This window comes from Eretmochelys imbricata, chromosome 14 (assembly GCF_965152235.1).
Source record: "Eretmochelys imbricata isolate rEreImb1 chromosome 14, rEreImb1.hap1, whole genome shotgun sequence".
Lineage (NCBI taxonomy): Eukaryota > Metazoa > Chordata > Testudines > Cheloniidae > Eretmochelys > Eretmochelys imbricata.
The window spans coordinates 56,176,422-56,198,450 of record NC_135585.1 but is presented as its reverse complement, the minus strand read 5'-3'; the positions used below and the strand labels follow the sequence as shown (position 1 = coordinate 56,198,450).

At 62.6% G+C, this 22,029-nt stretch overlaps 4 protein-coding genes across 7 annotated transcripts; 1 reads left to right on the top strand and 3 right to left on the bottom strand.

Annotated features, from left to right (window-relative positions):
• Window positions 1-121: 121 nt before the first annotated feature.
• On the bottom strand, window positions 122-2,242 carry PFDN6 (prefoldin subunit 6). 2 transcript variants are annotated; one of them, XM_077833201.1, is made up of 5 exons: window positions 2,058-2,242; window positions 1,889-1,982; window positions 849-919; window positions 644-768; window positions 122-340 (listed from the first exon to the last, which is right to left on the bottom strand). In XM_077833201.1, exons 1-5 carry the CDS (start codon window positions 2,160-2,162, stop codon window positions 220-222), a joined length of 516 nt encoding a protein of 171 aa, XP_077689327.1. In that variant the 5' UTR covers window positions 2,163-2,242; the 3' UTR covers window positions 122-219. The 2 variants fall into 2 exon arrangements, with proteins under 2 accessions (XP_077689327.1, XP_077689328.1); XM_077833202.1 differs by having other exon boundaries at window positions 1,889-1,976; window positions 2,057-2,077.
• Window positions 2,243-3,774: 1,532 nt separating this feature from the next.
• B3GALT4 (beta-1,3-galactosyltransferase 4) lies at window positions 3,775-6,680 on the top strand. Of its 2 annotated transcripts, none has more exons than XM_077833498.1 (2): window positions 3,775-4,027; window positions 5,591-6,680. In XM_077833498.1, the coding sequence occupies exon 2, from the start codon at window positions 5,628-5,630 to the stop codon at window positions 6,678-6,680; it is 1,053 nt and encodes a 350-aa protein (XP_077689624.1). In that variant the 5' UTR covers window positions 3,775-4,027; window positions 5,591-5,627. The 2 variants fall into 2 exon arrangements, with proteins under 2 accessions (XP_077689624.1, XP_077689623.1); XM_077833497.1 differs by lacking the exon at window positions 3,775-4,027 and adding an exon at window positions 4,375-4,537.
• Window positions 6,681-9,161: 2,481 nt separating this feature from the next.
• Window positions 9,162-17,335, bottom strand: WDR46 (WD repeat domain 46). 2 transcript variants are annotated; one of them, XM_077833042.1, is made up of 16 exons: window positions 17,256-17,335; window positions 16,401-16,583; window positions 16,150-16,230; window positions 15,844-15,956; window positions 15,511-15,598; window positions 15,201-15,262; window positions 14,791-14,895; window positions 14,311-14,461; window positions 13,972-14,107; window positions 13,196-13,295; window positions 12,682-12,835; window positions 11,123-11,270; window positions 10,823-10,917; window positions 10,453-10,548; window positions 9,776-9,889; window positions 9,162-9,433 (listed from the first exon to the last, which is right to left on the bottom strand). In XM_077833042.1, exons 1-16 carry the CDS (start codon window positions 17,307-17,309, stop codon window positions 9,332-9,334), a joined length of 1,782 nt encoding a protein of 593 aa, XP_077689168.1. In that variant the 5' UTR covers window positions 17,310-17,335; the 3' UTR covers window positions 9,162-9,331. The 2 variants fall into 2 exon arrangements, with proteins under 2 accessions (XP_077689168.1, XP_077689167.1); XM_077833041.1 differs by having other exon boundaries at window positions 16,401-16,586; window positions 17,256-17,328.
• A 1,220-nt stretch (window positions 17,336-18,555) lies between these two features.
• Window positions 18,556-21,882, bottom strand: RPS18 (ribosomal protein S18). Its single transcript, XM_077833044.1, has 6 exons — window positions 21,753-21,882; window positions 21,032-21,130; window positions 20,216-20,302; window positions 19,764-19,865; window positions 19,034-19,125; window positions 18,556-18,667 (listed from the first exon to the last, which is right to left on the bottom strand). The coding sequence occupies exons 1-6, from the start codon at window positions 21,753-21,755 to the stop codon at window positions 18,592-18,594; spliced, it is 459 nt and encodes a 152-aa protein (XP_077689170.1). The 5' UTR covers window positions 21,756-21,882; the 3' UTR covers window positions 18,556-18,591.
• Between the last annotated feature and the right edge of the window lie 147 nt (window positions 21,883-22,029).

Below are 22,029 nucleotides of genomic sequence, written 5' to 3'. Positions count from 1 at the left end.
CAGGAGAAAGCTGAGGGGACAAAGCTGAGGGCAGGGCAGAGCACAGCTGAGAGCAGCAGCGGCCCCAGGCCAGTGAGTGGATACCAAGGGGTAGGGGGCACAGAGGGCCAGGTGCCATCAGTTTGTGCATCACCTCTTTATTTCAAACAGCAAAAAAATTAAATACAGCTCCCCCCGGCCCACAGCCCCAAGGATCCAGCTTCCCCCACCAGCACCAGCTCATGCCTTAGCCGTCCCCTTGCCCTGGGCTCGCTGATACTCCTGCTGCAGCCGGGCCAGCACCTCCCGCTGCTGTTCCGCCTTCTTCTCAGACTCCTGCATCTGCAGCTCATAGCGCTTGCTGTGGGGGGGAAGGGGAGAGTGAGATGGGCCTAGAACCCTCCCCCCAGCCCTGAAAACAAGAGAGGCCCCCCGAGCTCAGGCCCCTGTCTGCCATGGGGCTGGATTGGGGCCAGTGACCCCTAGAGAGGAAAGGCCCATTCCCCACCCCATGAGCCAGCCAGGGCCCCTTCCTGGGAGTGGAGCGAAGCCAGTGACCCCAAAAGGGGAAGGGCCCATTCCTCATCCTGTGAGCCAGCCAGTGTCCTTGCGGGGCAGGGAGCCAGCCCACCACACAGGAAACCCCCCTTCCTCACACACATACATCTCTCCAGTGATATAGTCCAGCCGCTTGCTGACAGTGGCTTTAGCCTCATCCATGTCCTGTTTCACCAACACGGGGCCAATCAGCTTGTAGACAGTGTTGGTCACATCCAGCAGCCCCAGCTCCTGTGGGGGAGCAGAACAAGGGGAGGTGAGGGGCGGGGAAGGGAGGGAGAGTACAGAGTGGGGGAGCAGGGCGCACTCACCTCCTTGACAATGTTGTTCTCAGTCAACTGTGCTTCCAGTTTCTGCCGTGCTGCCATGGACTTGCTGAGATCTGAGGGGCACACACAGAGGGACCCCATGAGCTCCAGGGCTGCAGCCCCATAGGGACACCAGAGACCTCTGCCCACATCACAGCCCCCAAGAAATCAACCTGCTATCTCTTATATTGTAGCACTGATGAATAACCCCCAGGGGTCTGCAGGAGGAGGAGACCCAGCTTCCCTCTGCCCGCAGTGGGGCTCTGCAGGCCAGTGGCTGGGGGTCTCTGGGCCAGTGCTCAGGGTACAGGCAGAAGGGTCAGGTGGCAGGGGAGCTCTCCCCACTGGGATCAGAGCCCTCAGCCTGTCAAGCCAGCTCCTTCCCCAGCCTGTGTATTCGCATTAGGAGTAACTGGGGGAAAGAAGGTAGAAGGGGGGCTCAGGGATGTGAGGGGTGGGAACATGGAGGGTGCAATGAAAGGCCCCAGTGGGGGGGAGGAAATCTGAGGAACAGGAGGCAGTTTGTTTGTCCAGGGGGATCGGGGGGAGCAGGGACCCTGGGAGGAGGTCAATGGGCTGCAGGAACCCCAGAGGGTGGAAAGGGGGGGAGGTGGACTGTGGAAGGGGGCAGGACGCTGGGGAAGAGGAGGTGCAGCAGATCGAGGGGGGTGGCAGAAGGATTATGGCCTGGGTTAGGCAGGTTAGGAGGCAGGGTGCAGGGAGGTTGGGCCATGGAGAAGGGTGATGGGGAGGAGGTGCAGGGATGGATTATAGGGCGCAGTAGGCTACGGGGTACAGGCAAGTTATTGGGCATGGGGCGGGGTGCAGGGTCCCCAGAGGCAGGGGATGCGGGAGTATGGGGCACGGGTGGGTTAGGGGAAGGCAGTGGGGCAGGGCCCAAGATGGCAGTGGGTTATGGACAGGAATTAGTGGGGAGGTGATGGGGGAAGGGGATGCCTGGGGTTATGGGGCGGTAGGGGAGGCCTGGGGGGACAGGAAGGGGCCGGGGCGGGTTATGGGGCGGCGGGGGGGGGGGCCGGTACCTTTCTGCAGCTGCTGATATTTCTCCAGCTCGCCCTGCAGCTTCTTCTGGATCAGGTCCGCCATGAGGGTCCGGTCGGGTCCGGTCCGGTCCGCCTGCGGGGGGAGGGGGGTTAGAGCGGGGGGGGCACACGGTCCCTCCCGAGCGCCCCCCACTCGACCAGCACCTACCGCTCCCCGCTGCTCCGGCGCTGAGCCCCGCCCCGCAACGTGCGTGCGACCTCTCGGCCCGGCTTCCGGTACAGCCCACTTCCGCCGGGGGCCGCGGTGCACCATGGGATTTGTAGTCCGGCCTCTGAGTCCCTCCGCTTCCTCCCCTGCGGGATCAGGACCAATTCGGGGTCGCAGGTCCTGGCCCTCCTGGGTTGGGGAAAGGGCAGACGGGACAGAGAGACTCGCCTTCCACTTCCGCCCGCTTCCAAGATGGCCGCCGGCTGGGGGCCTTGAAGGGCAGCTCATTTCCGCCTCTTTCCAAGATGGTCGCGAGCTCGTGCTAGAAGCAGATTAAGCCACTTCCGCCTTTTTCCAATATGGCGGCATCGCTAGCCGGGGAGAATGCGCCTATTTCCGCCCTGTTCCAAGATGGCGGCCACCTGTGCCTGAAATGGGAAGGAAGCTACTTCCGCTCCGTTCAAAGATGGCGGCGCCTGGGTCAGGTCGGGAAGCTAGTAACCTGCCTGGGCCCATGTAATTAAAGCCTGAAGCCTCCCAGGCCCAGAGCAGGAGCACGGGAGACATGAGATTCACATGTTACCCACACGGCATTAGTGACATGACACCCAGGGTCCCAGCGCGTCGCCAACACGGCATTAATGACATCACACCCGGCATCACAGGTCATCACCGACACGGTGCTAGTGACATCACACCCGGCGTCCCAGCGCGTCGCCGACACGGCACGAATGACATCACACCCGGGATCATAGGTCGTCACCAACATGGCGTTAATGATGTCATATCTTGTGCAGTACCGTGGGGCTAATTAATATTATCCCAGCTACGTCCTGGGATGAGGCGGTTAATCCCCTGGGGGCTATATGCTTCCCCCCCTACTCCCTGATTCTGGGGGGTCCCTGAATCCTGTCTCCAGACCCCAGCAAGCACAGCCCCTGGTCGGTCCCAGACATGAGCTCTTGTTTGGTCTGTCCAGCACCGCCCAGGGGGATGGTTCAAATCACAGGCCATGTTTGGGCATTTTCTAGGGGACCAGCAGGTGCAGCCGCCGTATCCTGCCTGCCCCACCCCAGCCCGCCAAGTGAGCAGAGCTGCCAAGCCCTGCCCTGGGGCCTCAGAGGCAGGGGATGGGGGAGTATGGGGCACAGGTGGGTTAGGGGAAGGCAGTGGGGCAGGGCCTGGGGAGCAGGAGAGCCCCACAGGGAGGTGCTGAGTGACAGGCCACGGACAGGAGCGACACTCGAGTGAGAGGCCACAGGTACCCCCTCCCAAGCCCCCCCATGCCTCTGCACCTCCCCCACTGCACCCCTCTCTGCCCTGCCCCCCCCCGGCAGTGGCCTCTATTTGGCCACTTGAACTGTGGGATTCCTCGGTGCAGGGAGTGCTCCCACGGGTGGGGGGCAGAGGGCCCTTGCGGGTTTTCTCCTTCCTCACACACATCAAGCAGGGATGGTGCTGGTCCTGCTCCCTGGGCTGCCCCACCCCTGGGGTCACTGGCAGCGCTGCTCTCATGGTGAGGGGCTGGGTGGGGGGGCACCTGGCCATGTCCTGGGCGCTGGGGGGCGCTCAATGTGCTGAGCCTGCCGGATATGCTGGGAAGCAGCTACTTTGGGGCCCCCAAATTTCACGCTCCATCCAGGGGGCAGGCTCCCTAGACAGCCAGCCTCCTGCCTCTTACACATTCCCGGGGAGGGGCAAGCAAGGGCTGGCCTGGGCCAGAGGCACAGCCTTTGCCTTGCAGTTTAAGTCCCGTGTTCCTGGGACGCGGGCTCCTCCCAGGGCCATGTCCCCAGCGGGACGGCGTGCAAGAGTCAGCCGCGACTAACACCGTGCTGAGCCATATATGTAGCGAAAACGAGGGCGCGGCTGCCAGCAAAGATCCCCGTGAGCGTGAGGAAGGCTAGCGGAGACAGGTGGTTACACATAAAATCAACACGCGCTTTCTAGAGGCGACAGGTCACAACCAGGTCAGTGCTGCCTTGGGCCCCGACCTGCTCGAGCCCCGGCCCCTCTTGCCGAGCCCAGGTTAGCCGGCTGTCCGAGGAGGTCTGTCTCGGCAGCGTTTTCAGCGAAGGTTGGCTGAGCGCCTGTCTTCATGCATGCAGCCGCAGCGTCTGTGTGCGGGGTGCAGGGTGTCTTTACCTCCCGGACGTACCCCACAGGTAAAGGTCTGTGCACACAGCCGGCATCCCCCCACCCCCTCCGGGGCTTGTGTTTTCCTGGTGACTGTGTGTGTAACGGGGAGTCCTGCCAGCGAGCGAGGCCAGCTCTTGTCAGACAGGAAACCTGGTTTTGCCCATGGCGGGCGCCTCCTACGTGCATTCAGAGGTGGGTTTCACGGGACACACGCCCAGCTCCTTGCACGGGGGCTGTACACACCTCTCACAAGCTACCCTGACCCGTGTGACCCCCAGCGCTCACTGGAGGCCTCGCCTGGAAACACCAGACCCCGGCGCTGTCTCTCTACCCGCTTCCGGGTCAGCGCCACACAGAGCAACGGAGGGGGGGAGAACTGGGGGGGGGTACCGGGGGGGTTGATGGGAGAACTGGAGGGGGGGAGACGGGGGGATGGGAGAACGGGGGGGGGCTGGAGGGTGGGTACGGGGGGACATGCCAGTGGGGGAAGGGAGAACTGGGGGGGAGGGGGCTGCCGGGTGGGTGCTGGGGGGGGAGATGCCGGGGGGGGGGGGGAGAACTGGGGAGCGGGCAGCGGCGGCTGCAGCGGCGGCGGGGGAACATGCCGGGGGGCGCTGGAGGGTGGATACGGGGGGGGACATGCCGGGGAGGGGGGAAGGGAGATGCCGCGGGGGGAGGGGTCTGGCGAGCGAGCAGCAGCGGGAGGGGAGGCCGGGGCGGGGATGGGAGAACTGGACCGGGGGGCAGAAGGGTGGGTACGGGGGAGGGGGGGGGACATGCCGCGGGGGGAGGGGTCTGGCGGGCGAGCAGGCGGGGGGGGAGGCGCTCGGACGCCGCACGGAGCGGGGCGGGGCCGGGAGGTGAGTGCGGCTCCCCGGGCCCCCCCTCTCCCCCTGCCCCCCCAGTTCCTGCCCCCTCGCGCCTCCCCCGCCGCGGCCCCCTGGGGCCCTGCCCCCTTCCCCTCCGCTTCCCCCCAGTTCCTGCCGCGTTACCCCCCTCCGCCTACCCCCCCCCGGCTCCTGCCCCCTCTTCCCACAGCCCCTGCTACGCCCCTTTTCCTTTCGTGTCCCCCCGGCTCCTGCCCCCTTCCCCCCTCCCTGGGGCCCTGCCCCCCTTCCCCTCCCTCGCCGCGTCCCCCCGGCTCCTGCCCCCTTCCCCGTCCCCCTCTGGCCCCTGACCCCTTTCTGCTGCTTACCCCCCTCGCCCCGATCCACTGTGCTCCCAGCCCCTCCCCACGAAGTGCCTCTGTCTGACCTTCTCCCTCCATCCACTGCCCCTGCCTCCCCGGAGCAAGGGGGGTGGCTGTGGGCAGGGTAGTGGGGGGCTCATACTGGGGGGCTGCAGGGGTACTGGGGGGTGTTCTGTGTGTGATCCCCCATCTCTCTCTCTTGCAGGCAACCTCCATCACCTGCTGACCCGGCCTCACCCCGTATGGCCCCCCGGCTCTGCCCCCACCGCTGCCCCCCTGCCTGGCTGCGGCGGGGGCTGCTGACAGGGCTGGGGGGACTGGCGCTTGTGAGCCTCGTGCTCGGGGGCACAGGGGAGGAGCTGCTATCGTGGTCACTGGCCCCCTTCCTGGGAGGCAGGGGGGGTTTCCTGCATGCAGACCCCCCCTTGCCTGGCCCCGACTCCTTCCTGCTGCCCAACGTGGACGCCTGCAGGCCCCGGGCCCCCTTCCTGCTGGTGCTGGTGGCCAGCGCGCCGGGGCACACGGCCCAGCGCCAGGCGGTGCGTGCCAGCTGGGGGGGCGCCCGCTGGGCCGGGGGGTACCCGGTGCGGACGCTCTTCGCCCTGGGGGCACCGGGCTCGGGCGAGGAGCAGGCCCGGCTGGAGGAGGAGTCCCAGCGCCACGGAGACCTGGTCCAGGGCCGCTTTGCCGACACCTACGCCAACCTGACCCTCAAGACCATGATGCTGCTGGGCTGGGCGGCCGCCCACTGCCCCGGCGCCGCCTTTGTGGTGAAAGTCGATGACGACGTCTTCCTCAACCTGCCTGCCCTGGCCCGCCACCTGGGGGCGCTGCCCAGCCCTCGCCAGCTCTACCTGGGCCGGGTCCACTGGCGGGTGCAGCCCAACCGCGACCCCAGCAACCGGCACCACGTCCCGGCCTCCGCCTACCCGGCTCGGGCCTTCCCCCCCTACTGCAGCGGCACGGCCTACGTGCTGTCCAGCGACGCTGCCCTGTGGGTGCTGGGGGCCGCCCCCCACGTGCCTCCCGTGCCCCTGGAGGACGTCTACGTGGGGCTGTGCGCTCGCTGGGCTGGCTTGGCCCCCACCCACACAGCCCGCATGGCTGGATCCACCCACTACCCCATGGACCCCTGCTGCTATGGGGAGGTGCTGTACAGTGTGCACCAGGTGGGCCCTCAGGCGCTGGAGGCAGCCTGGGCTATGGCGGGGGGAGAAGGGGGATCCTGTACCCCACTGCATAGGGGGCTGGGGGTGCTGAGGTGCAAGGTGCTAGCTCTGCTGGAGGGTCTGTGAGGGGCGGGGGGGCTGGGAGCCAGGACTCCTGGGTTCTATCCTCAGCTCTGGGAGGGGAGTGGGTTCTAGTCCAGTGGTTCTCAATCAGAGGCACGTGTACCCTTGGGGTACGCCAAGGTCTTCCAGGGGGTGCATTGACGCAGCTAGAGATTTGCCTAATTTTACAACAGGCTACACAACAAGCACTAGTCCAGTCAGTACAAACTAAAATTTCATACAGACAATGACTTCTTTATACTGCTCTATGTACTATACACTGAAATGCAAACACAAGATTTATATTCCAATCAATTTCTGTTATAATTGTATGGTGAAAATGGAAAAGTAGCAATTTGTCAGTAATAGTGGCTGACACAGTTTTTATGGCTGAGCTAGTAAGCAAGTCGATTTTAAGTTAAGTGAAACTTGGGGGTACGCAAGGCAAATCACACTCCTAAAAGGGGTACAGTAGTCTGGAAAGGTTGAGAGTCAGGGCCCTAAGTGGGGCAGGGGTGCGCTGGGAGCCAGGACTCCTGGGTTCTAACGCTAGCTCTTAGTGCAGTGATGCTCAGTGGGTGGCCTGGGGCCAAATGTGACCCGGCAGCTCACCTTAAAAAAATGTTTGTAACTAAATTCATTATCAGCTGTGTGCTGCCTATGGCTTCCTTCGTAAGTAACGTCCTGGAGCTTAGGTTCTCCAATAGCGTCGGCTACGAATGAGTTGGGACGCCGCCTGTTTTATCATTGGTGATGTAAATGGAGCCGGAAACGAATGCGAGTGGGGGAGTAAACGTCGCAAAGTCGACAGCGAAAACCAAGCTTTTAACCCAAGCTGCACAGTGGATTTTCTCTTTGTTATGCTGTTGCATTTAAATGCAAAGCCTTGTTGTTTCCTCTACCAAACCACTGGATCTGTCTGTAAGGTCGCCTCGGGGAGGCGCCACTTTGACTCAAAGCACAGTCACTTCCACACAGCCTGGCCTCCTCATGGTGCTGCAAAATGTGACAAAATTGAAAACATGAAGTCTTCATGTCACACCTGAAATGTGGGGGTAGGCTTGCTCTCGCTCATGGGTCTGTGCCACGCCTAGTGAGGGCTGTCAAGCTTTACCTGTAAGGGGTTAAGAAGCTCAAATAACCTGGTTGGCACCTGACCAGAAGGACCAATAAGGAAAGCAGATACTTTCAAATGTGTGTGTGTGTGTGTGTGTGGTGGGGGGGGGGGTGTTGTTTGTGCTCTTTTTTTGTTCCCTCTCTGGACCGAGAGAGAAGCCAAGCAGGGACAACATCTCCTGAAAATATATCTGGAATAATCCATCTAAAAATTACAGAAATTGTAAGTGAGCTAAGGAACTGCATTAGGTTATCTTTTGTTTTAGCTTGTGAATTTTCCCTATGCTAAGAGGTAGTTTTATTTCTGTTTTTGTAACTAAAGCTGAGTCCAGAAGGGAGTCCTCTGTGTTTTAAATCTTTTTATTACCCTGTAAAGTTACCTTCCATCCTGATTTTGCAGGTGTGATTCTTTTACTTTTTTCTTTATAATAAAAGTCCTTCTTTTAAGAACCTGATTGATTTTAGTGCCCTAAAGGGTTTGGGCTGTGCTCACACTGCAAACCAGTTGGTTGGTAGATTATTCTCAAGCCTCCCCAGGAAAAGGGGTGAAGGGGTTTGGGGGAATATTTTGGGGGAATAGGGACTCCAAGTGACCCTTTCCTGAATTTTTGTGTAAATCACGTGGTCGCGGCAGCGATACCATCCAAGGACGAGGGAAGGAATTTGGGGCTTGGGGAAGTTTTTAACCTAAGATGGTAGAATATAAGATTAGGGGGTCTTTCAGGTGAGTCCCCACCTCTGTACCCCAGAGTTCAGAGTGGGGAGGAAACCCTGACAAGGGCCCTGTGCTGCACCCAGCTCTGGGGAAGCACTGGCACATAGACTGGATGGGATGGGGCACTAGACTCTGTAATTAGTGTGTGGGCGGGAACAGGAACCCCCCTTTCCCTCAAGGAGCTGGTACCTGCTCATTGGGGTCCCTGGCGGCGGGTGGGGATGGCAAGCTGGGCAAGCCCTGACAGGTCTAACGCCTGCCAGTCCTCCGCACCAGAGAAACGTCTCAGCCCTTTGGAACCCGTGCTCAGTTTGTGCCCTCAGCACCAGCCCGCTGTACAGAACCACCCGAGCCTGCACTCGGCTCCCAGCCACAGTCCCCGCTCCGCCCAACGCATGCCCCCCACCTCGAGTAATCCCCTCCCCTCCCCTCAACACTCCCCGCTGTACAGAACCACCCGAGCCCCCCGAGCCTGCACTCTGCTCCCAACCACGGTCCCCGCTCCGCCCAACGCATGCCCCCCACCTCGAGTAACCCCCTCCCCTCCCCCAAACACTCCCCGCTGTATAGAACCGCCCGATCCCCCCGGGTCTGCACTCGGCTCCCAGCCACGCTCCCCACTCCCGTCGAGTAACCCCCTCCTCCTCTCTGCCCCAAACCAGAGCCAGGCTAGACAAAGCCAACGACAACTTTAATACAAAAATATCAGGGTGACAGTGCAGGGTGAGTGGGGGACCCCACCCTGCTCCCACCCCAACAGCCCTTACCCCGGAGGGGATGGGTAACGCTCGTGACCCCTTTCGCCCCCATGGGGGGCAATCCTCTCCCCCCAACCCCCACGAGGTTATTTCCTGAATCGATCCAGAGCCGACCTCTGAGCCCGGGGTGCTGCCTTCAGCTCTCGCTCCACCTCCTGCTGCTGCTCCAGGCTCTTCCGGATCTTGGTCTGTGGGGAGGGGGAGCGGGGGTGAGCCAGGGACACCCCAGTAAATGGCCCAATTGGGGGGGGGGACACGACCCAATGCGGGGGCGACCCTGGGAACCAACCCCCCCACCTCACCCCCCAATTCACAGCGTAATGGAGCCCTGGGGTATGGGGGAGATGCCCCCTGATGTCACTGGCCCAGTTGGAGAGGGGAGTTGTGGTGGGGGGCGGGGCACCCGGGAAGTCCCTGTTTGAGACAGGAAGTGGAGAGCTGGCTTTTGGGGGTGGGGAGCAAAGTCTGATGGGTAAGGACTGGCCCAAGGGCGGATGGGACAGACAGGTGGACAGTAAGGACAGACGTACCCGTTGCTCCTCATTCGCCACTTTCTTTTTGCGCCGCAGGAGGTTCCCGGCTGAGCTGCGCCCCTTCAGCTTCCGGCGCGGCTGGAACGCCGGCTTGGCCTGGGGGTCGAAGCCCTGGGGGGCAGGGGAGGGAGGGAGAGAGAGTCAGTCCTTCTGTATCCCACAATGCACCACAGTGCCCCTCTGCTCTCCCCCCACCAGCTCCTGACATGCCACAGCGACTGCGGGCACTGCCTGGTCCCCACTGTGCCACCCCCCTCACTCTCCCCGCCACTTCCCACAATGCACCACGGCGCCCCCACGAGACAGCCACGGCACTGCCCGGTCCCCACAACCCTCAATGCCCCACCGTGTCTCCCCACCACTTCCCACAATGCACCACGGCGCCCCCGCGAGACAGCCACGGCACTGCCCGGTCCCCACGACCCGCAATGCCCCACCGTGTCTCCCCGCCACTTCCCACAATGCACCACGGCGCCCCCGCGAGACAGCCACGGCACTGCCCGGTCCCCACAACCCGCAATGCCCCACCGTGTCTCCCCGCCACTTCCCACAATGCACCACGGCGCCCCCGCGAGACAGCCACGGCACTGCCCGGTCCCCACGACCTGCAATGCCCCACCGTGTCTCCCCGCCACTTCCCACAATGCACCACGGCGCCCCCCCAAGTCACTCACCAGCCGCGCCACTCGCTCCTGGTGCTTCTGCTCCATGGTGATGGCATCTACCTGGCCCAGCTGCCTCGGGTCCAGCGTGATCAGCTCCGACGGGATCTGCCGGGGGCCAAGCTGTCAGGGGCGGCCCGGACCACCCAGGCTCCCCCCCCGTCCCATGACACCACCCCTCCTGGCGGTGCCCCCGCAGGCACCCCAGCTACCCACCCCGGTGTCCCCACAAGGGGTGCCCGTGAACCCCTCCCCCCAGCCCCAGAGGTCCCTCCCTTAGCATCAGCCCCCTTGGACCCAGAGATCCAGCTGACCCCCAGCTGGGGCTGCACGGTGGGGGGACGGGGCTGGGCACTGTGTGGTGGTGGTGGGGCGACGTTACCTTCTCCAGCAGGGCTTTGACCTCCCACTCCTGCCGCTGCTTCTGGCTCCGGAACGGGTTGTTCTCCAGGGCGTCGAAATTCGCCTGTCCAGCACCTGGGATGCGGGGGGTGGGGGGGAGACAGGAGGTTAGTGGGGGGGGGTGGGCAACAACCCATCCCCCCTCTACCATGGACACAGCCACACAGCTGTACCAGGCCCCCACAGGCTGTAGCGGGGGGCACATGACAGGCAGGTCAGCTACTGGGCACTGTGGACATGGGGGGTGGGGAGGTTATGAGGACATAGTGGGGGGCCATACCTGGCACCAGGAGGCTGGTGATGCCGCTGCCATGCCCTACGCCCAGCACGTCCTCGAAGGGGCAGAAGCGCAGGCCGTGGGCCGCCCGGGGCAGCGTGTGCGACAGGTAGGGCTTGCGAGGCAGGTGCATGGGCACGTCCCGGTACACCTGGGGTGGGAGGGGCAGACATGGGGGATTAGCGCCTGCAGCAGGGCCTGGCTTGTAGGGGCTGTCAGAGCATAGGGCAGTCAGAGCTCCCCCTCGGGTGGGGGACAGACAGGGCCCAGGCTCATCAGAACAGGGGCCAATGCCAGGTGCCCAGAGGGAATGAACAGAACAAGAAATCAAGAGATCCATCCCCTGTCGCCCATTCCCAGCTTCTGGCAAACAGAGGCCAGAGACACCATCCCTGCCCATCCGGGCTAATAGCCACTGATAGACCTGTCCTCCATTAATTTATCTAGTTCTTTTTTGAACCCTGTTATAGTCTTGGCCTTCACAACATCCTCTGGCAAGGAGTTCCACAGGTTGATTGTGCGATCCGTGAAAAAATACTTAAACCTGCTGCCTATTAATTTAATTTGGTGACCCCTAGTTCTTGTGTTATGAGAAGGAGCAAATCGTTACCTAATTTTTCCACACCCGTCATGATTTTATAGACCTTAATCATATCTCCCCTTAGTCGTCTCTTTTCCAAGCTGAAAAGTCCCAGTCTTAGTAACCTCTCCTCATACAGCAGCCTTTCCATCCCCCTCATCATTTTTGTTGCTCTTTTCTGAACCTTTCCCAATTCGAATAGATCTTTTTTTAAAATGGGGCGACCACATCCGCACGCAGTGTTCAAGGTGTGGGCGAACCATGGATTTATAGAGAGGTGATATGACCTTTTCTGTCCTATTATCTGTCCCTTTCCGAATGATTCATAATATTCTGTTTGTTTTTTTGGCTGCCGCTGCACATTGTGGACAGTTCTTTGGAAACATCCACTCAATGACCCCAAGATCTCTTTCTTGAGTGGTAACAGCTAATTTAGACCCCATCATTTTGTAGGTATAGCTGGGATGAGGTTTTCCAGCGTGCATTACTTTGCATTTATCAACACTGAATTTCATCTGCCATTTTGTTGTCCAGTAACCCAGTTTTATGAGACCCCTTTGTAACTCTACACAGTCTGCTTTGGACTTAGCTATCTTGAGTAATTTTGTATCATCTGCAAATTTCACCACCTCCTTGTTTACTCCTTTTCCCAGATCATTTATGACTATGTTGAATAGGACTGGGCCCAGTACAGACCCCTGGGGGACACCACTATTTACCTCTCTCCAAAGCAGTTGGGGGGGGGATGGGAAGGGGGTTTGAGCAATACCCAGTCTGTGGGAGAAGGATGCAGGGCGGATGGGGCCCTGCTGAGCCCAGCGAGAGAGAGGGGGACAGCCCGGAGTATAAGGGCCCCTCCTTTACCTGCACCACGGCCCCACAGCTACCCCCAGCAGCCCCCGCTGGCTGAAGGCCAGGTGCCAGCATGTGGGGGGAGGAATAGGGGGGTGTCTGTGTGTGCAGGGCCGGCGGGGATCGTTACCTGGACCACATCCCCGCAGGCGGCCCCCAGCAGCCCCCGCTGGCTGAAGGCCAGGTGCCCGGCGCCCATGGGCAGCACCAGGGAGTGCAGGGGCTGATATGTCCGGAGGTCGTAGACGCGCAGCTTCCGGTCCAGCCCCGATGTCGCCATGTACCTAGGGGGAGGTGGGGGGAGACCCAGAGCATGATCCCCCGCCACCGCACAGTGTCACCCCAGCCCCGACGTTGCCATGTACCTGTGACATGCCATGTCACAGCGTGACCCCCACCCCCGCCATATCCCACCCAAGGAAGGTTGGGGGGAGACCCACACCATGACCCAGCCCTAAGCCTCCATCCCCTCCCCCCATATTCCACCTCTGCCCTGATGACACCATGTAGCTGGGGGGAAGTGGGGGGAGACCCCCCCAGCTCCCCTCCTTCCCCCACATGCACCCCTGCAGCCCCTTTTCCCTGTTCACCCCACTCGGGCCCCTTCCCCACCATGGCAGGACTGCCGCCCCCAAGTCACTCACGTTCCGGAGCTGTCGACGGCCACGGCCCGGACCCCCCCTTGGTGGCACAGCATCCGCACCAGGGGCTCCTTGACATTGGGGCTCCACAGGGTCACCGTGCCTGCGGGGGGAGGGCCCACAGAGCACGAGGAGTTAACGAGGGGTCACCCCCCACCGGGCACAAGGGGTTAGCGAGTGGTGGAAGGGATGGACAGGGCCAGGTTCATCGCTTGAGGGTGGGGGGGCTAAGGGGCCGTCATAGCAATGGGTCTGACTAACCAGGCCAGGCTGAGGGGGCAGGAAGGAGATGAGGCCAGCGGCCCCCAGGCCAGAGTGGGGCCACGCTGAAGAGCTTGATGGAACGTCGCTGTCTGAACCGGTGCCTGCCCCAGTGATGGGCTGGGCCGGGGGGCTGTGCCCTGCCAGGGGGGGCAGGGCAGGGATGACACACAGGGTGTGAGGGCCCTGGGAGAAACACTCCTAGCAGTGTGGGGCAGGGGACGTTGGCGCTGCGGGGGGGGACTCCAGTTATGGGGTACAGGTGGTGGCAGGGGATGTCTCATCATTGCTGTGCCCCAGGTGGACGAGGGCGGTGGGGTAGCAATGGGGCGGGGTTGGGGGCAGAGTTGGAGGGTAGCGGTGAGGTCGGGTCGGGCGTAGCAGTGGGTTGGGGCAAGAGTTCGGGGGTAGCAGTGGGGCAGCAGTGGGTTTGGGGTGGAGCAGAGGGGGCAGCAGTGGGTTGGGGGAAGAGTTGGGGGTAGCAGTGGGGCTGGGGGGTAGCAGTGGGGCGGTCTCACCGTTGCTGTGCCCCAGGTGGATGATGGCGTTGGCCGGGTTCTGCCCCATCACGCCCAGGCGTCCCCCCCGGGTGCAGATGGCAGCGACCTCCTTCCCCACCGAGATGTCCAGGTACTGCAGGAACCCCGTCTCGCTCTGCACGGGGCACGGGGGGGTCAGTGGGGCACCAGCCCCCCAAACCCTGGCGCCCAAGCCCACCCCCCGCTTTACAGCATTGGCCAGCAGGAGCCCTGGTGTGCAGGCCCCCCTCTTTCACTGTGGTGGGCAGCGGGAACCCCGGCCACCGGCCCGCCCCACAGCGGCCCCCGCCCCACAGCGGCCCCCGCCCCAGCACTCACCGCGGTGGCCAGCAGGAAGTGGTAGGGCAAGAACTCCATGCGCAGGACCCCATTGAAGCGCTTCAGGCAGTTCAGCTCCACGCCCTGGTTGTCGTAGACGTAGAGCCAGCGCCGCTGGGCCACCGCGAACATCGTCTCCGTGTGCAGCCACCTGAAACGGGGGGCGTGAGGCGGGGGGGGGCCACGACGTGTCCCGCTGCACGGCTCAGCCCGTGAGCAACCTGCAAACTCCATCTGTGCAACACGCCTCCTCGTGCAACTCTCCCAGCCTCCCCGGCCGTGGGCGGGCACGGATGTGCCCATTCGCCTTCCCGACGCACGCCCACCCGTGCGATGGGCATGCCCACCCGTGCGATGGGCATGCCCTGCTGATGCACCGTTACACCTGCCGGGAGCAGCGGATGCAGCCCCGCCCCCCCGGGCTCCCCTGTGCCGCACGCCGCGCCCGGGTGTCACCACCCCCCCCCGTCGCACACTCACGTGATGTCAGTGACCGTCTCCATGACATTGATCTCACACAGCAGTGACTTGGTGTGCCAGTCCAGGGCTGCCACATGGCCCCGCCGGCCCCCCAGCAGCAGATGCCTGCGTGGGGAGATGGGAGGGGTGAGGGGAGCACACACACAATCCAGTCTTCGTATGTCTCCTGACCTGCCCCTCTGAGACCCCCAGAGCAGGTCAGGGGAGGCCTGCGGGGTCAGGGGTCCCTGACACAGGCCCTCCCTGACACAGGAGAGCCCAGTTGGGCCCTGCCTCTCCAACCCCTCCCCAGAAGATATGTTACCTAGGTACAGCCAGCCCCCACACCTTCCCCACTGATTCCCACCTGCCCCACGGGTTCCGCTCCCTCCTACTCTCCCCCACATGCTCCTCCCTGCCCCCCCCCTCACCTGCCAGGTCGGGTATAATCCATCCTGTAGGGGCCAAACTGGTTCAGTCTCAGCTCAAAGTGCTATGGGGGAGAGACCTGGTTAGACACAGCACAGGGACCCCCAACCCCGGTGACCCTGACCCCACGCCACTGAGACGCTGCCCCGGGATCCCCCCGGCAACCTCCCCCCTCATGCCACTGAGACGCTGTCCTGGGATCCCCCCTGCAATACTGCCCAGTGACCCCCCCTTCCTAGGGGCAGCCCCTCCCCCTGCCATTCCTCCCACCCCATGACACCCCCAGACCCGGCGCATGGGGGTGTCTCTGACCTTAGTGGCACTGACGATGTCCGCGGCCTCGGCGATGTCAGCCTGGGCGATGGTGCAGGTGTCCTCGCCCGGGTCCCCCTCCAGGAAGCTGCGGGGGGGACGGGGGTGAGAGTCAGGAACGGACCCAGCACTGGTGGGGGAGGGGAGCCAGCCGGGAGCCGGGGCGTGTGTGTGGGGGAAGGGGGGTCACCCATCCCATCCGGGGCAGGGAGAACCAGCAGGCAGCCCCGGCTCAAGTGGCAGCACCGGACGGGGCCCGAAGGGAGGAGACAATGGGGGCACTGGGGCAGCTGCCCCAGCTTGGGGGGCTGGGGGGGGGGGGGGACGACTCACCCTGGCTCCTCGGGCAGCAGCAGCTCCATGCGCGCAGCCTGTTGTGTTGCCAGCTCCACCTTCTGCTCCAGCGAGGCCAGATGGTCCCGGAGCCGCCGGCTGGACGCCCCTGCCTGGGGGGGTGGATGGACAGACAGACAGACAGACAGACAGACGGGGTGAGAGCCGCACGTGGCCCTGTCCCTCCCGCCCCCCACCATTGGGGGGGGGTCAGTAACCATGGGGGGACCCCCTCAGGGACGACCTTGCCTGGCAACCCCCAGGCACCCAGCTGCCCCCCAGTTTCCACCACGCCCCTCAACTCACCAGCTGCGATTTCTGGCCCCGCTGGAATTTCTTCACCTTGTGGAGGGGGAGGGGGGCGGCGCCAGGGAACGGGTCCCTCTTCTAGGGAGAGAGGGACACACAGACAGATGGGGGTGGGAGGGGCCTGCTACAGGCCCCCTTCTCCCCCTAGAGGTACTTCCCTTTGCCATGCAACCCCCTGGCCCTCCTCCCCCTGAGCTCAGCTGCCCCTCCTCCCCCCATGGCCAGCCCCCCAGGATTCTCAGCCTTACCCCAGAGATCCGGCCTGCAGCCCCTGACGCCGGCAGCCCCTTCCTGGCCTCCAGGCTCCCCTTTGCCCCAGCCCGCAGCCTGGTCTTCTCATTGCGACGCCTCTTGGCTCTGAGGGGGGCGGCTTCAGGGGTGTCCGGCTGGGAGGCCCCTTCCCAATAACGCTGCAGCTTCTTCGTCAACTTCTTCTTCGGGGGGGAAGTGGGGGGGAGGGAGAGAGAAAGGGGTGATGAAGCGTGGGAAAGAATCAGTTACCCTCAGCTCGGGAGGTGGGGAGATTGGCAAGAGGATGAGACATGGGGAGTTAGTTCCCCTAGCTAGGAGGGTGGGGGGCACAGAGGACAGGGACTAAAACTGCCCCCCAACTTGCAGAGATACCTGCCCCACAGGGCAGAATAGCCGACCACTCCCACTGGCCTGATGGGGAGTGCCCCCCACCCCGCCGGGCAGAACCACCAGCCACAACACATAGTCGGGGGGAGGGGGTCTGCCCCCAACAGGGAAAGACTTAGTCTCCTGCTGGGATAGGGGGGCAAGTGCCCCGCGGGGCGGGGCTGCCCCTGTTGCAGCCCCTGCAAGAGGGCCAGCCCTGCCCCCCAAAGCACTCCGCGCACAAGCAGGGCCGCCCCACAGATACAGCCAGCCCCTGCCCCGTGTCCCCCGGATACTAGAGGAGCCCGAGAGACCCCGCCGCCCCACAGACATGGGGGCAATAAACTCCCCCCCCCCAAACCCCTGTAATTGGGTGTTCGGCCCCAGCATGCACCCGACTCGTGTTAGTGACCTGCCCCCTCCCTGCTTATGACATGGGGTAACCACCCCCCCGGGGAATCCCTGCCCCACTCCCCGGCACTCACCTTGCCCGCCCCGGCTGGCCCCCCCTGCATCCCGCTCCCTGCCACCACCTCCATCCTGAGCGTCTGGAACCACGTGCAGCCTCCAGCTGCGGGCCAGGTTCTTCCGGTCGTGGCCGCCGCACCCAATCACGGAGCGAGGCGACTGAGCCCACGGCCAATCAGCGCGGCGACAACCTGCCCGGTAGTGAAGCCGTGCAGCTGACATTATGGGTGAGGGCAACTCGCCAGCTACGGAGACGCGGCGGCCATCTTGGGTGAGGGCACAGGCCTGGACCATCCCATACAGACCTACCGGCGGGAGAAGGCCACTGCATTCACCACAGCCCACGTGGTAGGGTGAACTCACCAGCTCCACGCTATTGGGCACAGAGATGCAGCCACCTCTGGGGAGGGGCAGGGGGTTTCACAGAGTCCAAGGCCAAAAGGGCAGTGACCAGCCCCACCATAACCCCCAGCACTGAATTAATTTGAGAGAAGCAGCGAATCCTCATTTAAAACCTAACCATGTCCAAGAATCCACCCCCACCCACTTGTGGAAATTGGTTTAATTACTCTCAGCATTAAAAATTGATGCCCTATTTCCATGTGAGCTCATGTAACTCCAGCACCAGCCCAAGGATCCTACTGTCAGACATTTGCTTGACAAGCAGATACCTACAGCCGGTCACCCACAGCCCCACAGATTGACCTCCCGGTGCCTAGGGGGAGACATTTCCATTCCTCTTTGTTTTCAAGGCTCTTCACTGACTCCTCCAGCTTATCGACAGCCTGCTGGAAGTGCAGGTGGCAGAACAGGACCCCGCTTCCAGCAGCAGGCAGGCCAGGGCCCTGCCAGAGGGAAAATCACCCCTGTGCACAACTCCCGTTTCTGCATCTCTGCATCCCCTTGGTGAGGTGCAGCTGTCCGAAGTGTGGCAGGGGGCTGTTTACGCAGGGATCCCGCAGGAGGGCACAGCCGCAGGTGGGGCAAGCACTGTGCACAGGCTATGAAGAGGCATCCTGTACCCCACTGCCAATTGTGAGTAGTGCAGGATGCAGCAAGGAACCCCGCACTCCTGCCCCAACACCACTGGGGCTGCACGGACCACCCTTACCCAGTTCATGGGCGGGAGGGCCCCCCCGAGACCCAGTCCCGCACCAACCCCCTCCAGCGCCACCCTACAGAATCAGCCCTGCGCCCAGGTTTACTCCTCCCCATTGCCCTTCCACTAAGGCGATGACAACCCCCTAATCACTCCCCACTAGGGGCCACTCCCTAGCCGCAGAGATCCCCCTTCCCCACACAGTGAGGAGGCAGCTCTGAGAACAGCACTTTATTGCAGACACAGGGCAGACACTACTTCTTCTTGGAGACGCCGACAGTTCTGCCCCGGCGCCCAGTCGTCTTGGTGTGCTGGCCCCGCACACGCAGCCTGGGGGAGAGAGGGGAGTGAGACGGGCCCAGATCCCGGCCCGCCCTGCTGCTGCTCCCAGATTCCAGACCTGCCTCCCCAACTCTGAATCCACCCCCCAGCCAACTCCCTATGGCCCTGCAGCCCAGCTCTGCATTGTCCCATAACCCCCTGCTACGCCCACATGCAAAGGCTCTGCACCCAGTTCCCCCTCCCCTTATCCAACCCAATGACCCCTTTTATCTTCACCCACCCATCCCCCACTCTGCAGCAAAGGATGAAGGGGACCCCCCACATCTCACAGGGAGTAGGCAAATGGACCCACCCCCGTTCACTAGGCCCCACCATTCACTCCTCCCACCCCCACAACTCTCACTCCTCTCGTACCCCCAGAAGTGGCGCAGGCCCCGATGCGCCCGGATTTTCTTTAGCCGCTCCAGGTCTTCGCGTAGTTTGTTGTCCAGCCCATTGGCCAGAACCTGACAAGGAGAGAGACATGGGGGAGGGGAAGTCAGGCACAGCTGGACTGGCTCAGAGCCATCCAGCCCAGTTTCCCTCTGCAAAAGGGGCCACCGCCAGCTGGGGAAGAGCCCACAGGGGCAGCTGTGGGACAATCTGCCCCACATCAGGGCTTCTCCTGATCTGTGATCATCAGAGATCAGCTCAGCCCTGCAGCGCAAAGTTTGAGATCCTTGCCCGTTGTCAGCATGAACTGGTCCAGCTGTGAACAGTCTGAGAGCCACAGAAATGGCCAATCCCTTTGTGAACCTGGCTCAGAGACATCCTGTGGCAGTGAGTTCCACAAAGTAAGTACAGGGCACGTATAAAAAAATCTTTCCTTGTAGCAGGTTTGAACTTAGGGTTAGGGCATGCATGCTGGGACAGGATTCTTGTTAATTCTGCAGTGACAACCAGCCCTGGGAGACATGCGAGGGCCCTAGTGGCAGCCAATGGGCTGGTGCCACCCCAACACACTGGGATGACAAAGTCCCCTGCTGCCTACGGGACCCCAGAGCAGTCTCTGCAGTGGGGAAAGGAACAAGCCCTGCCCCACACTGCTTTGATCAGAGCTCCCCCAAACACACACCTAGCAATGGGCTCAGCACCCCGCTCTCACCTGGCTGTATTTGCCGTCTTTGACGTCCTTCTGCCTGTTGAGGAACCAGTCGGGGATCTTGTACTGACGGGGGTTCTGCATGATAGTGATGACACGCTCCACCTGTGGGGGGGCACAGAGATGGGGTCAGGCAGGGGGCTCCCCTCACCCCAGAGAGACCTCCCTCCTTCACCCCAGACATCCCCCATCCAAGACATTCCCATGCTCTCGACACCAACCTACACCTAAATACCCCACAAAAATTCACCACCCACCCCAGACACCCCTCAGCTGGCTCTCAGATACACCCCACGCCTCAGCCCCCCTTTCACTCCACAACTCCCCACCCAGACTGCCAGGTGAAAGCCATACCACCTTCATCCCAGAGACCCCAGCTTCCCTTATAGCCCCCCACATCTGAGACAAATGCCATCCCCCATGGTCCCAGAGAGACCACCCCCGCCCTTGCCCACCTCATCCTCTGTCAGCTCCCCAGCCCTCTTGGTCAGGTCAATGTCCGCTTTCCTCAGCACCACATGGGCATAGCGCCGACCCACACCCTGCAAAGGGGAAGAAACGTTAATACGGCCCCAGTGCCCCCCACCCCATAAGGTTCCCGGGAAGCTCCGTCTCTGATGCCAAGAGCAGGACCCCCCCCCCCCGAGAACCTGCTTCAAGAGACACTAATGGTACAGCCCAAATCTAACCCCTGCCCCATACCTGTCTCCATATACACCCCCACCCTTGCCCGTGTAACAGACAGGCCACGGGATGGAACCTGGGACCTCAGGAGCTAAAAGCCCACAAGGCTGTTAGCTAAGGCTGTAGAGCAGACTCAATCTCTCTCTGGGTGGTCTCGGTGCCTCTCGATGGGACAGAACCCCACTCCCGGGAGGGGTTTGGGTTCTGCCTGCACCCCGCTCAGTGAGACCTTGTGACAGGGAGTTCCTTTGGCTAACTGTGTGGGGTGAGAACCTTTGTAGCCTGACCCCCTTCTCCATCCCAGCTGTGCAGCACCTCTCCTTCCACCAGGGCCGGCCTGGCCACTCCACCACACTGGGTCAGCCTTGGCCCCTAAGTCTTCTCTGGCCTGAACTAGAGATGGGGCACCCACAGCAGAACCCCATCTCCCCAGGGAGGGCACCCCACGGATGCACACAGAGGCACTGGGATGTTTTCAACGTTCTCTCTCTGCTACAGCATTCCCAAGCCCCCCAGGTGTGGGGGGGAGACGGACACCCAGCCGTGCCCCCCAGGAGGGGGACAGACACCCAGCCATGCCCCCTCACCTTGATGGCGGTGATGGCGAAGGCGATTTTCCGTCGCCCATCTATGTTGGTGTTGAGCACTCGCAGGATGTGCTGGAATTTCTCAGGGATCACAAGAGACTGTGGAGAAAATGGGGGTGGGGGGTCAGCAGAGGAGAACTGCCCCCTATCAGTGCCCCCTCTGAAGCCCCCCCCCACTGGGGATACACTCCCCCCAAGCCAGGAATCAGCCCCAAACCTCTGCTCCACCAGGAAGCAGCCCCCCCCATACCTGGTTGTTATAGATACCAGCCAGCCCCCCGCCAGCCTTGCCTCCAGTACCAGCCCCTCTGAGCCCCCGACCCCTCCCCAAGCAGCCCCCTCCTACCCCCCAGGAGCCAGCACTTCCCAGCTTCTCCCCACTCCAGGGCCAGTCCCCCTGGAGCCCCCGACTCCTCCCCCTCAACAAATAGGGACCCCCCCGCTTCTACCCTTTCCAGGCAGCGCTCGCGGGCCCCGCGCCCCCCAGCTGCGGGGCGGATGGACCCCAACTCCCCCCCCCCGTCTCTATCCGCCCCTTAGATCTGATCGCGGCTGTTCCCCCCAGTGACCCTTTCTGCCCCCTATCGCCTCCCCAGGGAGCCCCCAGCTAGAAATGGAGGGCGCCCCAGAAAGCCCTGGCTCCACCCTCTCGGACAAACCCTCGCCAGCCCCGCTACCCCCTTCCCCGGGGCGGATGAACCCAGATTCCCCCCCCTCTCACCATGGCGGCTACTCCGCGCTCTAGTCTCACCCCGTCCGGAAGAGAGAGAGGAAGTGACGCGATGCCTTTTATAGACACTCCCCCTACAGGCAGATAAGCTTCCGGTCAGGGCAGTTCACCTTCCGGCAGAGACGACAGACTTCCGTCCTCTCCGTAGTCTTTCCGGTCATCCTCCCGCAGAGTTCCCCTAGGGACAGCGCTACCTGGTTGGGCAACCATATGTCCGGTCCGGGTATGAAACCTGCCCCATGATAGAAGGTTCCTATGGGATTAAATC

What these genes read in the sequence shown, in the direction of transcription:
- B3GALT4 (XM_077833498.1), top strand. Translation starts at nt 5,628, where the DNA reads ATGGCCCCCCGGCTCTGCCCCCACCGCTGCCCCCCTGCCTGGCTGCGG.
- RPS18 (XM_077833044.1), bottom strand. An exon ending in AAGACGGCAAATACAGCCAG is followed by an intron (nt 19,126 to 19,763) that starts GTGAGAGCGGGG and finishes TCTCCTTGTCAG; the next exon opens with GTTCTGGCCAATGGGCTGGA. An exon ending in GGCCTGCGCCACTTCTGGGG is followed by an intron (nt 18,668 to 19,033) that starts GTACGAGAGGAG and finishes TCTCTCCCCCAG; the next exon opens with GCTGCGTGTGCGGGGCCAGC.
- PFDN6 (XM_077833201.1), bottom strand. Translation starts at nt 2,162, where the DNA reads ATGGTGCACCGCGGCCCCCGGCGGAAGTGGGCTGTACCGGAAGCCGGG. An exon ending in CGCCGGAGCAGCGGGGAGCG is followed by an intron (nt 1,983 to 2,057) that starts GTAGGTGCTGGT and finishes CTCCCCCCGCAG; the next exon opens with GCGGACCGGACCGGACCCGA. An exon ending in GACTATATCACTGGAGAGAT is followed by an intron (nt 341 to 643) that starts GTATGTGTGTGA and finishes TCCCCCCCACAG; the next exon opens with CAAGCGCTATGAGCTGCAGA.
- WDR46 (XM_077833041.1), bottom strand. Translation starts at nt 17,309, where the DNA reads ATGGAGGTGGTGGCAGGGAGCGGGATGCAGGGGGGGCCAGCCGGGGCG. An exon ending in CTGCAGGCCGGATCTCTGGG is followed by an intron (nt 16,231 to 16,400) that starts GTAAGGCTGAGA and finishes CTCTCTCCCTAG; the next exon opens with AAGAGGGACCCGTTCCCTGG. An exon ending in ACATCGTCAGTGCCACTAAG is followed by an intron (nt 15,263 to 15,510) that starts GTCAGAGACACC and finishes TCTCCCCCATAG; the next exon opens with CACTTTGAGCTGAGACTGAA.